The 12236-nt window shown below is 39.4% G+C and overlaps 1 protein-coding gene across 2 annotated transcripts in view; it reads right to left on the bottom strand.

Moving 5' to 3' along the window:
• The window catches only part of gcgra (glucagon receptor a), an 82625-nt gene that overhangs the window by 31696 nt on the left and 38693 nt on the right, over window positions 1-12236 (bottom strand). For both annotated transcript variants that reach the window (XM_056252355.1, XM_056252363.1), the window contains exons 2-6: window positions 5011-5159; window positions 3116-3212; window positions 2802-2909; window positions 2355-2458; window positions 89-195 (exon numbers count right to left, since the gene is read on the bottom strand). In XM_056252355.1, the coding sequence (XP_056108330.1) occupies window positions 89-195; window positions 2355-2458; window positions 2802-2909; window positions 3116-3212; window positions 5011-5064 (470 nt within the window). In that variant the 5' untranslated portion in view covers window positions 5065-5159. The remainder of the gene's footprint in view (window positions 1-88; window positions 196-2354; window positions 2459-2801; window positions 2910-3115; window positions 3213-5010; window positions 5160-12236) is intronic.

Here is a 12236-nt window from a genome sequence, read left to right as displayed (position 1 = left end):
TAAACGCTTTCAAAGATCCAAAAACTGATGCAAAAACACGTTTTCAATTTAAAATGTAAGCAGAAGGAATAGATGACTTGAATGTTACCTAAAGGCCACAAGGATGCCCAACGCCAGCACCAGCGCCCCGAGAGACAGAGAATATCCAACGGTGTACATGGTCCGAAACTGACTGAGGATCCGTCCGTAGTGTTGCTGCACGCAGACATACAAACACATCTGATCAGATTTATTAAATGCACACAAATTATTAATATACCAGTCTCTAAAGCAACTTCTAAATGAGCATGCAGGTTCAATTCTTTGTTGATAATATGTCTATGTTTATACAGTATGATCGCAGTTCACACAGCATCAGAATTCAGTTGTCAGACCTGTATTTGAGTCTTCAGTACGGTTACGTTCACACACAGTTCAGTTTTTTACAGGAGTTTCAATCACATTCTACAACCGAACTCACACCCGTAAATTTTCAGGACTCACAGCCGCATTCCCAGAAAACCCGCAATGTGTGAACGGAACCGGACTGGACAACTAGTTAGTGACTAAATTTAAAAAGACATTTTGGTAACAACTTTAGGTAACACTTTACTTGAAGGGGTGTGCATAAGACTGACATGACACCTTCATAATCATGACATGACATATGTCATTAATATGAAGTAGGGTTTATGCATGTTTATGACAACTGTCATTAAGTGTCTTTCGCTCAATAATGATATTTTGAATGCAAATATGACATTGTTTAAGATGTCTTTGTTAAGACATCTTGACATAAACCAATACATCATAACCTGTCAGTGTCTTTGTCATGACAACTTGACATTAAATTAAGTTAAACTGTCATGTGGTTGGTTTTGACATTGGCTGTCATGAGGCCATTATAACTGTGTCGTGACCTCAACTACAGTGGTACAAATTGAATTTGTCATTAAAAAGTTATAATGGCTTCATAACAGCCAATGTCAAAACCAACCACCTGACAGTTTAATGTAATGTTAACCAATAAAGCTAAGTGGTTTCTTAAGTTTGATAATTAATCTGCTATGTCATGTTTATGACAGGTTGTGTTGTCTTAGTAATGTCAAGTTGTCATGACAACAACACTGACAGGTTATGATGTATTTGCTTATGTCAAGGTGTCATAACAAAGACATTTCAAACAATTTCATATTTGCATTAAAAATGTCATAATTGAGCGAATGACACTTAATGACAATTGTCATAAACATGCATACAACTTCCTTCATATTCATAACATGTGTCATGTCATGATTATGAAGATGTCATGTTAGTCTTATGCACACCCCTTCAAGTAAAGTGTTACCCAACTTTACAATAAGGTTTCATTTGTTAAGATTTGTTTACTACATTAGTTAACCACTGTAAAAAGTGATCAGTTGACTTAACTTAAAAAAAGTGAGGAAAACCGTTGCCTTAAAATTATTAAGTAATAAACCTCACACGTAATTGAAAAAAATAAGTTATGTGAACTTGACAATTCCACATAACTTAATTTTTTCAATTACGCATGAAGTTCATCTCATGTGCCTACATACACCACTTTGTCGATGACTGTGTTGGGCTGTTTTGTATTTCGTTGTTTTTGTTTTGTTTTTGTGCTTTTTCTCTCTTCTGTATTGTATATGCGTGTCACTGATTTCTTACCTTGTATGTGTTACTGTTTTGGTAATTTGCAATAAAAATAAATAAAATAATAATAATTTACGCATGAAGTTTATTTGCTTTAAAATTTTAAGGCAACGGGTTTCCTCACTTTTTTTAAGTGAAGACAACTGATCACTTTTAATGAAAAATAATAAAGCATTATTAATCTTAGTTAAATGTTAATTTCAACATTCACTAATGCATTGTTAAAATCTGAAGTTGTATCTGTTCATATTATTTAATTGACCTGAGCTGAACAACGAACAGGATTTTTTAACTAATGTTTACTACGATTAATAAATACTATAACAAACGATTATTAATTGTTAGTTAATGCATTTAAAGTGTTACCAACATTGCTTTTTAAGACACAAACTGTGTAAAACTAAACTGCATTAATGCTGAAATAAAATGCCATTTTAGCTCAAACTTTTACATCGATCTGCAGTCGGGCTGAATTGATAATAGTTGCAACCAGTCAGAGCCAGTATGCAGATTTTGACAGATTTCACACGACACATGTCTGATATTTTGTGGCGACTTTAGAGGGGAATCTGTGTGTAGAATTTAAAAGTTGTTTAGTGTATTCCCACCTTTAGTGGTGCAGAAATGAACACAACTGATCTTAAAAAAATTTTTAAGATCTTATAGATATTTATTATAACAATCACTTATTTCTCACATACCATGTTGATTTGCGTGGGGTCACGTGACAGACATTCGCTGGCGTTCTTCTGCTTGCTATACTGTCCGTCTGCATCACACTCCAGATACACGAGCCCATGTCGAACTGACACACAAACACGTTCACAGATGGAGTGGTCACACAGGGTGCATAAGAGAATACTCCATGTGGAGAAATGTGTTAAATTAGTGGAAGAAGATGAGCTAAGCTAAAAGAAGTGCGTTATGCAAACTGCAGCCACACATAATACATTTTTCATCATTGAAATTGCTACAATCATATTTAATGTCAAGCTTGAACAAGTGTAACTAGATCTTAAGTTTGATTTATGCTTTTTGTAGCCTGAAAACAATCCTTTGTAAACTACCCCTTTTTAAGCAATTGTTGCAATGTAAATAATGCTTAATAGTCCTAAAATAAACAAATGTAAATGTTATATTTACAGTACCTTCCTTGTGCCAGGGCAGGTACCAGGGACAAGCCACACTCACTGTAGTATTGGGCAGAGCATCCGGCCAGCAGGCGTACTTATCAAACGTTCGGTTGCACACGACACCTGGAAAACAACCATTGATGTTAAAGTCTACTAGTCTTTGCTTGCTGTGCTGGACAGGATCTGTATGTGACATGAGTCCTAATCTGAGGGCTCAGCAGTGTTTTCTAACACACATACCTTAACAGCACTGTGCAGTTTTATCATCGCTGAACTTACACACCAACTGTGACTCAAGCAAAGCCTTATGAAGGACAATAACAAATCACCTGTCATTGGCGGTTCTCTGCTGATATTTCGAAAACATTCATCTCGGTACATCATCCATCTTGCCATCAAAGTTTTGAGGGATACAGAAGATGACACCTGTAAGATCCAATAAGTTAATTAATTTTTCTATAAAACATTAAAGAAATTAGCTAGCAGAATTAGGGTTAGGGTTAGGGTTACTAACCCTACTTTGTAAGAATGTGGCAAATGTTTACTTTAAAGTACATTTTAATTATTTATGTTTTAATCGTTTTTGTCATGAGTTAAAAAGTACACTTATTTTGATGTGTTGACTAACATATAATCACATGTAAAGTAGGGGAGAGCGGGTACAACGCTTTTGGATTTTCTCAGTTTGTGTAAATCTACTTAGGGTTCAGAGTATTTTTTCCCCCACATGTCAAGTACAATTATGTGGTGTTGTTTTTCTTACAGTGTATACTTTTTTTCTTGATATACCCCGAAAGAATGGATGTGAAATGTGACAACATGCCCCATAGGTGGGGTACACTGTAACATGTGATGGGCACATTGTAACTTTGAATTACAAAGGGCTTTGAATATCTGATCTAATCAAACAAATATACAAGACAAACTAAAACATTTTCTCAAAATACAATTATTAACTTTTTCATAATACAATAATGGCATTTTTTTATAATTAAAAAAATAATAATAATTGACAACGAAAACACAGGAAACAGCTATTCAATAATGTTCAAAACATAATAATGAATAATTTCTGAACATTGACTCTCAGTCTTTATTCACCTTTTTCTCATGTTTTCTCAATAGAATTCATAAAAGTACAGAATAGAATAGCATAGTTCTAATAGTAACGCAGTGTTATAACGTGCCCCAGCTGCACAACTGGGATTTAAACCCTGCTAGTGTCTTCTGCTAGTTAGCAAAGCATTAAAGAACCATATCAACTGTTAAATAACATATTGGAGATTAAAATAATATCAGATTTGTCTAATTTAAAATAAAACACCAAAAATAGAGATGGAAAATTAACATAAGTAAGAAAAATGTACTTTTTACGGTTAAATAAATGTTCAGTGATATCTTCCAAATAATTCTGAATTTTGGCACAGTTTTTTTCTCTATATAGTGTTGATACGGCTAGTAAATACAATAATTTCCGTCATGCTAGCATGTGTGGAAGTATTTAAAACAAGGGTGTTACAACTAGCCCCGCGTTACGTTGTGCCCCGCCTGATTATAATTTGAACGGTACTGTGATAGTTTGTTACTTTTAAAGTTACTAAATTGCAACTTTGTAATTACAAATATATTTAAATACATGACATACAAGTTTCAATAGAAATTACGTTAAAGTATATTTTAGTTTACCGTAAGTCCAATTTAAGTGGGTCAGCTAATTGCATTTAGTACAAAGTACAACACATTTTTATTTAATTGCAATTAACATTCAATTAGGTGTCGGAAAACATAACACTCATTTTAAATATTCTCTTAAAGTATATTATTTCCATATTAAGTATGCTGAAAGTGCTATCTTTTTCACCAAAGGGCTAGTCAAGCCCCTGTTCGGGAGACAGGTTGGGTGACCAGATGTCCAGATAAAATTAGGACAGTCCCGATTATACGAGCCATGCCTTACGTCCTGATGGAGCTACAGGGCGACATTTCTCCTGATAATTCGTTTTAGCTTTAGTCCGATTGTATAAAAAAAATGCTTTAAATTGATATTGGTAACAGTAAGTATTATACAAAGAAGTGTCCAACCACTGATTCCTCTTCAGGATACTGAGAGCTGCGTAACAAACATGCAGTGACTGCACAAATGACAGAATCATTTTTCCACGGTCGTCTGGTCACTTTAAGAGATGGTGAGAGAATAGAGGGAGGAGGGGGAATAATCTCTGACCTGGATGCAGGAGGAGAAACTGAGTAGGGTCAGAAGGAGGAATACTTGTGACATCCCTTAGTCCTGCTGCTGCTGGCACTGGGAGGGGAGCCGAGGGTCCAAAGGGATACGCTCACCTCATAGGAAGGCTTCAGCTGTCACCACACAACCTAAACCACAGACAGACAGAGAGCCAGAGATCAGCATGTTATCAAACAGCAAACCATGATCTGTGATACAACATTTAGTCTATTCAAAATTGTGATTTTAAAAATACCTCATTAAGCAAAAAGTACACACTATAAGTGAAAAATAAGGGTACGTTTACACGACAACGATGTACTAAAAAGAGAAAAGGTTTTCCTTTGCGCTTTTCACGTGCATACGATACGCCAAGGATCCGCGAAATTGACTGAAAACGCTGTATTATTCCTGCCAGGCCAGTAGTTGGCGGTGTGACTTTGTAAAGAAACACTACGCATCTCTAGACTGAACACGTAATACGCATCACATGATGTCACCGTTTTCACAAATTCGCATTTTTGTACGAAGAGACAAAGAACGGCCAAAACGCATACAATGAATATAGAAAGCTAACAATATAAAATGATCAAAACACAACATGATATTTTGCCAATTTTCCCCATCGCCACTCCCAAAACAAGACTGGGAACCAGAACTGATGTTGGCTCTTGAGTAATAATGCGAGAAGTGTGGGCCTCATTGGCTCCCTAAACTTATTTCACTGTTTGCTAAATGTAAGCAATCAGGATAGCATACGGGACAAAGAATGTTTACAGTGCAATTAAGACATGGACTACTGGTCGACAGTATAAAAACAACAGGCTCATTATCCCAGAGTGAAGAAGCCTCTGGGAAAAGGAAGGTCACAGACTGTTGACCATGTCACTGTCTTTGCTCCAAGCTCTTGCTCGCGTGATGAAGCAGTTAGTTGTGGATAGGGTACACTAACACTTACACTGCATCCAGCTCAATTACTTGTGTGGTTTAGAGAGAGGTGATGTTAGAACAGAACATGATGGTAACAGATATGATCACAGTACATATATAGACTCTAGTAAGCTCACCCAAACATTATAACTCTGTCACCATTTACTCACACACATGTTGTTTCAAACCTGAATGACTTTCTTTCTTCTGTGGAATACAAAATAATACATTTGTAACCAAACTGTTCTGGTCACCATTGACTTTGTATTGACAAAAAACACTGAGATATTTCTCAGAATATCTTCTTTTATGTCCCCCCCCCCCCCCCCCCCCCCCCCCCCCCCCGAAAAAAGAAAGCCAAACGCATTTGGAGCTACATAAGGGTAATGATGACAGATTTTTTTCTTTTTGTGTGAACTATCCTTTTTAATGCATCATAGGCAAGATAACTTCAGAAGGATGCAATGCCAGAATGTACTGCAATGAGCCCAGTTAAAAAAATGGGATGTTGACAATAACATACTATTACTCTTTTTAAGTCGTGTGCTAGTATGCTATTCCAAATCCATAGTGTACATACAAAGACAACACAAAAATGGTTTAATAAAAATGTCAATCTAATTACAATATAACAGTTTTACTAAATATTCAATTGTACTGTGTATTTCAGACTGTTACTGTACTTTAGCAACATGCTAAGAGCAAACTACTGAAATCAGTTGGGTTTTCACATACTACTTGTGACATGCAGGTTCTGTTTCAAGTATGATGCTGCCTTTGTAGTAAACAGCAAGGTGCTGTAGCTCACTGATGTTGGCAAAGTGTAGTAACAGTTACTCACCTGGTTACTGATCCACATCCCACCCCTACTTCAGCTGTAGTCGGAGAACAGAACGAAATCTGAAACGTTTCTGCAAAAAACACCTTTACCATGGAAACATTTTTGGCTAAAACGTTTCAAATTCCATTCTGTTCCAGTCTGGGCAGGTTGGGACAGACATGCCACTGAAATGATCTTTCGACCTTATTGTGGTGAATACACAAAAATAACCAACAGCAAAACCAGCCGATAGCTCCGGAAATAAATAAAATAAAAATTACATCAATTTGACATTATTTCTTTTAAAATTGCATCCGATGGCAGTTGCTCTGCTGTCAGATGACACCTTCTGGAAATACACAATTTAAACTCTGCAGAATGTTTTGAGTCAATTATATATATATATACAAAAAGGAAAAAAGGAAAACAAGAAATCTTTAATTTTGTTGATTTTAATTAATTTGCCCTCATAATTTTTTTAAATAACTTCCCCTCCCTTGCAGCAACATCTCTTCTCTTGTGATGTGTTTACTGGCATGAGGGTGGGACAACCTGTCACTCACATGACATCGGCCAATAGCAAACCACAACTTTACACCCATCTAATCAATTCCCCATGGATAAAATCAAGTACTGCCCTACATTTTTTTTTTCTTGTTTGAGAAGCTGTTTCTCTTGGATATACATCACAATAGGGAAGAACAAATCTGTTGTGTTCATGAGAAGAATTGTACATTGTTGACTACTATTTTGAAGTGTCGTGTAATGATGTAATGTGTGTGAGAACGGAAGTGAACAAGATGGATGAAGTTTACTACTCCTATCCTATGTGCTATTGTTTAATAATTCCTGACAGATGCCACACTATCCCAGTTTCATGTCGATTTAAGAATGGTGATTTAACGACTGACACTTTTGCAGAGGTTTTAAACTTTAATAACACTGTGCATTCATGGTAACCATGCTACTACAGATTCAGTATCATTTTTTAACTTCACGCTAAGTAGAACATGTTGTGGTTATTAAAAACAGCAGTTAAGACGGTTCATGGAGAGGTACAGAACAATTAGAGTGACACATGCCCGAAGCTTTTCATCCGCACACCCCATCCACCGCTGGACGCTCAGGATGGTCTGTCAGTGAAATGAGCTTCCGCAACATGGCACAGGACAGAAACAATTAGAGAGGATTCTGCTATTACAATCCTTATCTAAATGCTATGGTTTTGATGATGAGCATACAGAGCAAGGGCCAAAAGACTGAATCAGTGTGAAATTAATTTCTGCTCTTGCATCCTAAGTGAGCTGCAGGGCAAAAAAAATAAAAATTATCAGATCATAATCAGTTTTTTAGGCTTTCATTAAAAAATATCCAAACATCCTTAAAACATGATGAATTTACTTGAATTGTTAAAATGTATTTTCTATTGGCAGGTAAGTTAATATATATATATTTTTTTTTGTTTTTTTGGGCAGTGGAACATGACACTATCTGTCAAACACCTCTGACACTTTGAGAAAAAGGTCAATGGGAATTGGTGAGTGGAATTTGCTCAAGGGAACCTCCTCATTCACTCCTCCACCTACATTTTTACTTCTGGTATTGAGCATCGAACCGGCAACCTTTGCGTTACAAGTCTGACTTTCTAACCATTAGGCCACAACTGCCCACAAATTTGCCCACAATTTTATCATCCCGGTCCTTCTGTGATGCACACGGACAAGGTGGCTAGAGCTGAGGGTGATACAAATGCAACAGGAGTGTTTCCGCCAGGTCAATCTCCACCGGCCTCCTGTTTGTCCCTTGTATTGCATGTTATGCCCGATTGAGTTCCCGAATGACTTTGACATTGTGTCACATGGCGCACCTGATTTCTCACTTGGGGCTCCAGATTAGGACAATAGCACCATCAGAGGGTGGGGTTATTGCCTTCTGACGCTGAGGACTCGGCTGGAGTCCCACCCTAGGGTGTGGTAGCTCAGTCTGAGTCTGATGCAGAGTTGGCAGCCATATTTGCCCTGGCCATCGAAAACATGGAACTGGAGAGGGATCCTCCATCCTGTCCCGAGCGTTCGTGGCTCCCCTAGGATGATTGATATCTGGGCTCGGAATGTGACTCACAGCCATGCCTTTCTTCCGGGAAGTGTATGAAGAACTGACAAAGTCATGGAGGGCATCTTTCACTGCCCAATCCTACTTCACAAGCTCTAGTTCTGAGACGGGATTGATGCAGGAACTATGCTTGGCAACTTTACTCTCAGCCAGAGCTCTTGCTCCTTGGAACAGCCCTTCTCTGGTGAATTCCCCTGAGGAAGGACCTTCTTTGTCAGGGATGGGGCACAATCTGGCACCTACACTCAGACCTCAGGAACCTCCATGTCTGGCCTCTGGACAGGATGCGGAAGACTTGAGTGGGCTATCACTAGCGGTTATAGACATCAATTCAGGCTAGAGCCCCCTCTACGAGGCGTGCCTATGGCTTGAAGGAATCTGTTCCCCCAAGGCGAAGACCCACAGAGATGCGCAGTCGGGTCATTGATTTCTTTCCTGCAGAAGAGATTGGAAATGCGCCTTGAGTTCTGTCTGGAATACTCTCACGTGATCCCGAGACCCCAGCCGGGCTACGTGCAAATTTCCACTACCCTTTTAGGGACCAAGTGGTGAGCTTGCAAGCACTGCCTCTGGATGAGGCAGACTCAGCTTTGTCATTGCTGTGTCCAGTATACACCCTGTGTAACGTGGTGCGGTTGAAGCAGAGAAGAGGCTGGATCCAAGTGCAGCACACGCATTATTTAACAGACTACAAACTATAAAGACTAGACTGGATACAAGACTCGGGACTCAGGAACAGGATACAGGAACAACCAACACTAGCGTTAAACATTAAACAAGAACTCACAAAGACAAGGTTGAAACACAGGGCTTAAATAATCAGGGACAAACGAGCTAGACAAGATAACAAGGGGGCGTGAGAAATCAGAAACACCTGGGATAACTAATAGACAAGACAGAGAACCAACGAACATGACAGGACACAAACCCACATCGTGACACCCTGCGTGTTTACTTTGGGCCACACGCAGAGCTTCAAAGCTCTGAGCAGTTCCTTGTCTGTTTTGGGGGACAGCTAAAGAGGGAAGGCTGTCTCCAAACAGAGGATGACCAATTGGATTGTGAATGCCATTGCCTTGGCATACCAGGCCCAAGGCGTGATGTGCTCCTTAAGAGTGCATGCACATTCCACAAGAAGGGTTGCATGCTACTGGGCTCCAGCAAACGGTGTCTCTCTAAATGATGTTTTATAAACAAGGTTCGGGAGGAGCACGTTCAAATAAATCATTCCAATCAACTCGTCACCAAACTATTACATGTCTACCCTATCAGCACGAGAGGAAGCATATATAAATATCCACTGTCAACTCACCTAACATTCCTTGACAGTTTCAGCATCCCTCCACCACCCCGACTCCTCACTCCTGGCTCATTCTTCCACAGTCAGGAACGGGGGAGTACTATGGGTTCGGGCCGCATACCGAGCCCGGAGCCCTCTCCTCGGACAGCACGCCAAATATGCATGTATTCTATCTGACTTATTTGTAAGTGTGAACTCGTGAATAGACATCTGTAGAGCAGCAGGCGGAGCGACACCAAAAACCCTCCGTGAGATTTTATAATTTGTGGGTTGAGCCATTTTCATCCCATGAGCTATTGAGTATGAACAGGTAAGTTATGGACAATGGGCCGGGTGTACTGCTTGCACACAGCGCCTTTCCCCTCCCTGTGGTTATAATGTGCGCTTTTTTGTCCATGTGACTTCCCTGGACTAGCGAATCCTGGAAGTGAGGGTGAGAATCCGGTAGAGGAATATGACGCCAGGTCCAGTACTCATGATGCATGCCCTTTTTCTGGTCAGTCCTTATACTTGGTGCTAGGTGCTCCATACGTAGTGGTTCGCTGATGGTAATTCCATATGATGTATTCTCCACGATACGGTTCCCCTAGGTAGAGCTCCATCTCTGCCGCCAGTTGCTGCATTTCTAGTTCCTCTCTTTTCAGGTAGGACCTACCACAGGGACGTTTTTTCACGTGTGGTACTTCCTGGTTGGTAAGTCCATGTGATATATTCTCCACATATTAACCTCTCGTATGGCATGATATGTTTTTTGTAGTGAGATAGCGCATCCCCAGCACTAATTCTGGTCTGCATAGCTGTGAGCTTCTATTTTTTAAACAGAAATGGAGAAAAGGTCAAAAAGACCAGCTGAAGCGACCTATTCCCATGGTAAATACTGTCCTCTCTGTCCCCACGTGGTACAAAGGACTACACGGCTTATGTGGGGCGTTGGGTAGGTTATTATGTTGTGAGTGCGCTTGTTACCCGAAATCTGCACCGGCAAAACCTTTTTAGCTATTGCGGTTACTATTGTAACCTCTGTTCCCCGATGGAAGGAACAAAGCGTGATGTCCCTCCTGCCGCAACGCTGAACTGCCCGCTGAAATGGGCAGGGACACTGTCTTAGCTCTTCAGCACAAACCTGAATGAGTGATGCATGCCATCTCCCTTTTATACCCATATGCTCAGGGGAGTTACTATAAAGAGAATCTCCAGTGTGTTCATGTTTTTACTCGCAGACGTCTGATCTTGACGGACTCAACATAGGAAATGAACCAGAGAAGATTTCCACATCAAAGAAGGCAGAGCCTCAGAGCCTCAGAGCCACACCTACCTATAATGTAATTGACACAGACCAATGGTAGTTTGAAGGTGTTTACCAGCCAGAGTGAACTTTTCCATAAAGTTTGCTTTGGCAAGCTGTTTCAAACTCTCGAAACAAACACCAAATGAACTTCGTTTTGGCCTGATTTTGTTCGAGGTGACATCACTTCATTCTTCGATTTCACTTAACGTATATCAGGGCCTTTAGAATCACAAAACTTGCTGCAAAACTCCTGAGTCCTGACCAATGGAAAGAGGGGAAAAAAATGGTTTCCTGTGTCATCTTTTATTTACTTTGATCTTCTAGGTGATTTTACATTTGGAGAAAGCCAAAGCCTGTCTTAAACCCACAAACTATGTTGGAACTCCTGAGGGATGAGCAGTTTTTTCACTAAACTAAAGTTGCATGCACCATTTTCTAAATTTAAATTATTTCAGTGAGTTTTGAGAAAATATGTTTATTTAAATTCTGCAATGTTCCATTATACTGGCCATTACACACAAAGCACTCCTCCATACTAAAGCCTCCAATAGACCACAGAAATGCATTATGCGAACTCTACCCAAAATCTAAATTCTTGTCATTTTGCAGAAATCAATCAGAATGATTAGTTAGGCAGAGTGAGGCCCAATCAAAACTCTTCCAGAGAGAGGAGGACAAAAGTTAAACCCAGACACACAGACAGAGAATGACTGTATGGACAGTTGGTCATCCTGGCAGTATATTCATTATCCAAACCAATTGGCTATGGATGTCAA

The sequence above is a fragment of the Rhinichthys klamathensis genome, unplaced genomic scaffold (assembly GCF_029890125.1).
Source record: "Rhinichthys klamathensis goyatoka isolate OS25496 unplaced genomic scaffold, OSU_Roscu_1.1 h1tg000004l_1, whole genome shotgun sequence".
In the NCBI taxonomy this organism is placed as follows: Eukaryota; Metazoa; Chordata; class Actinopteri; order Cypriniformes; family Leuciscidae; genus Rhinichthys; species Rhinichthys klamathensis.
This window is presented reverse-complemented; position numbering and strand designations above follow the sequence as displayed.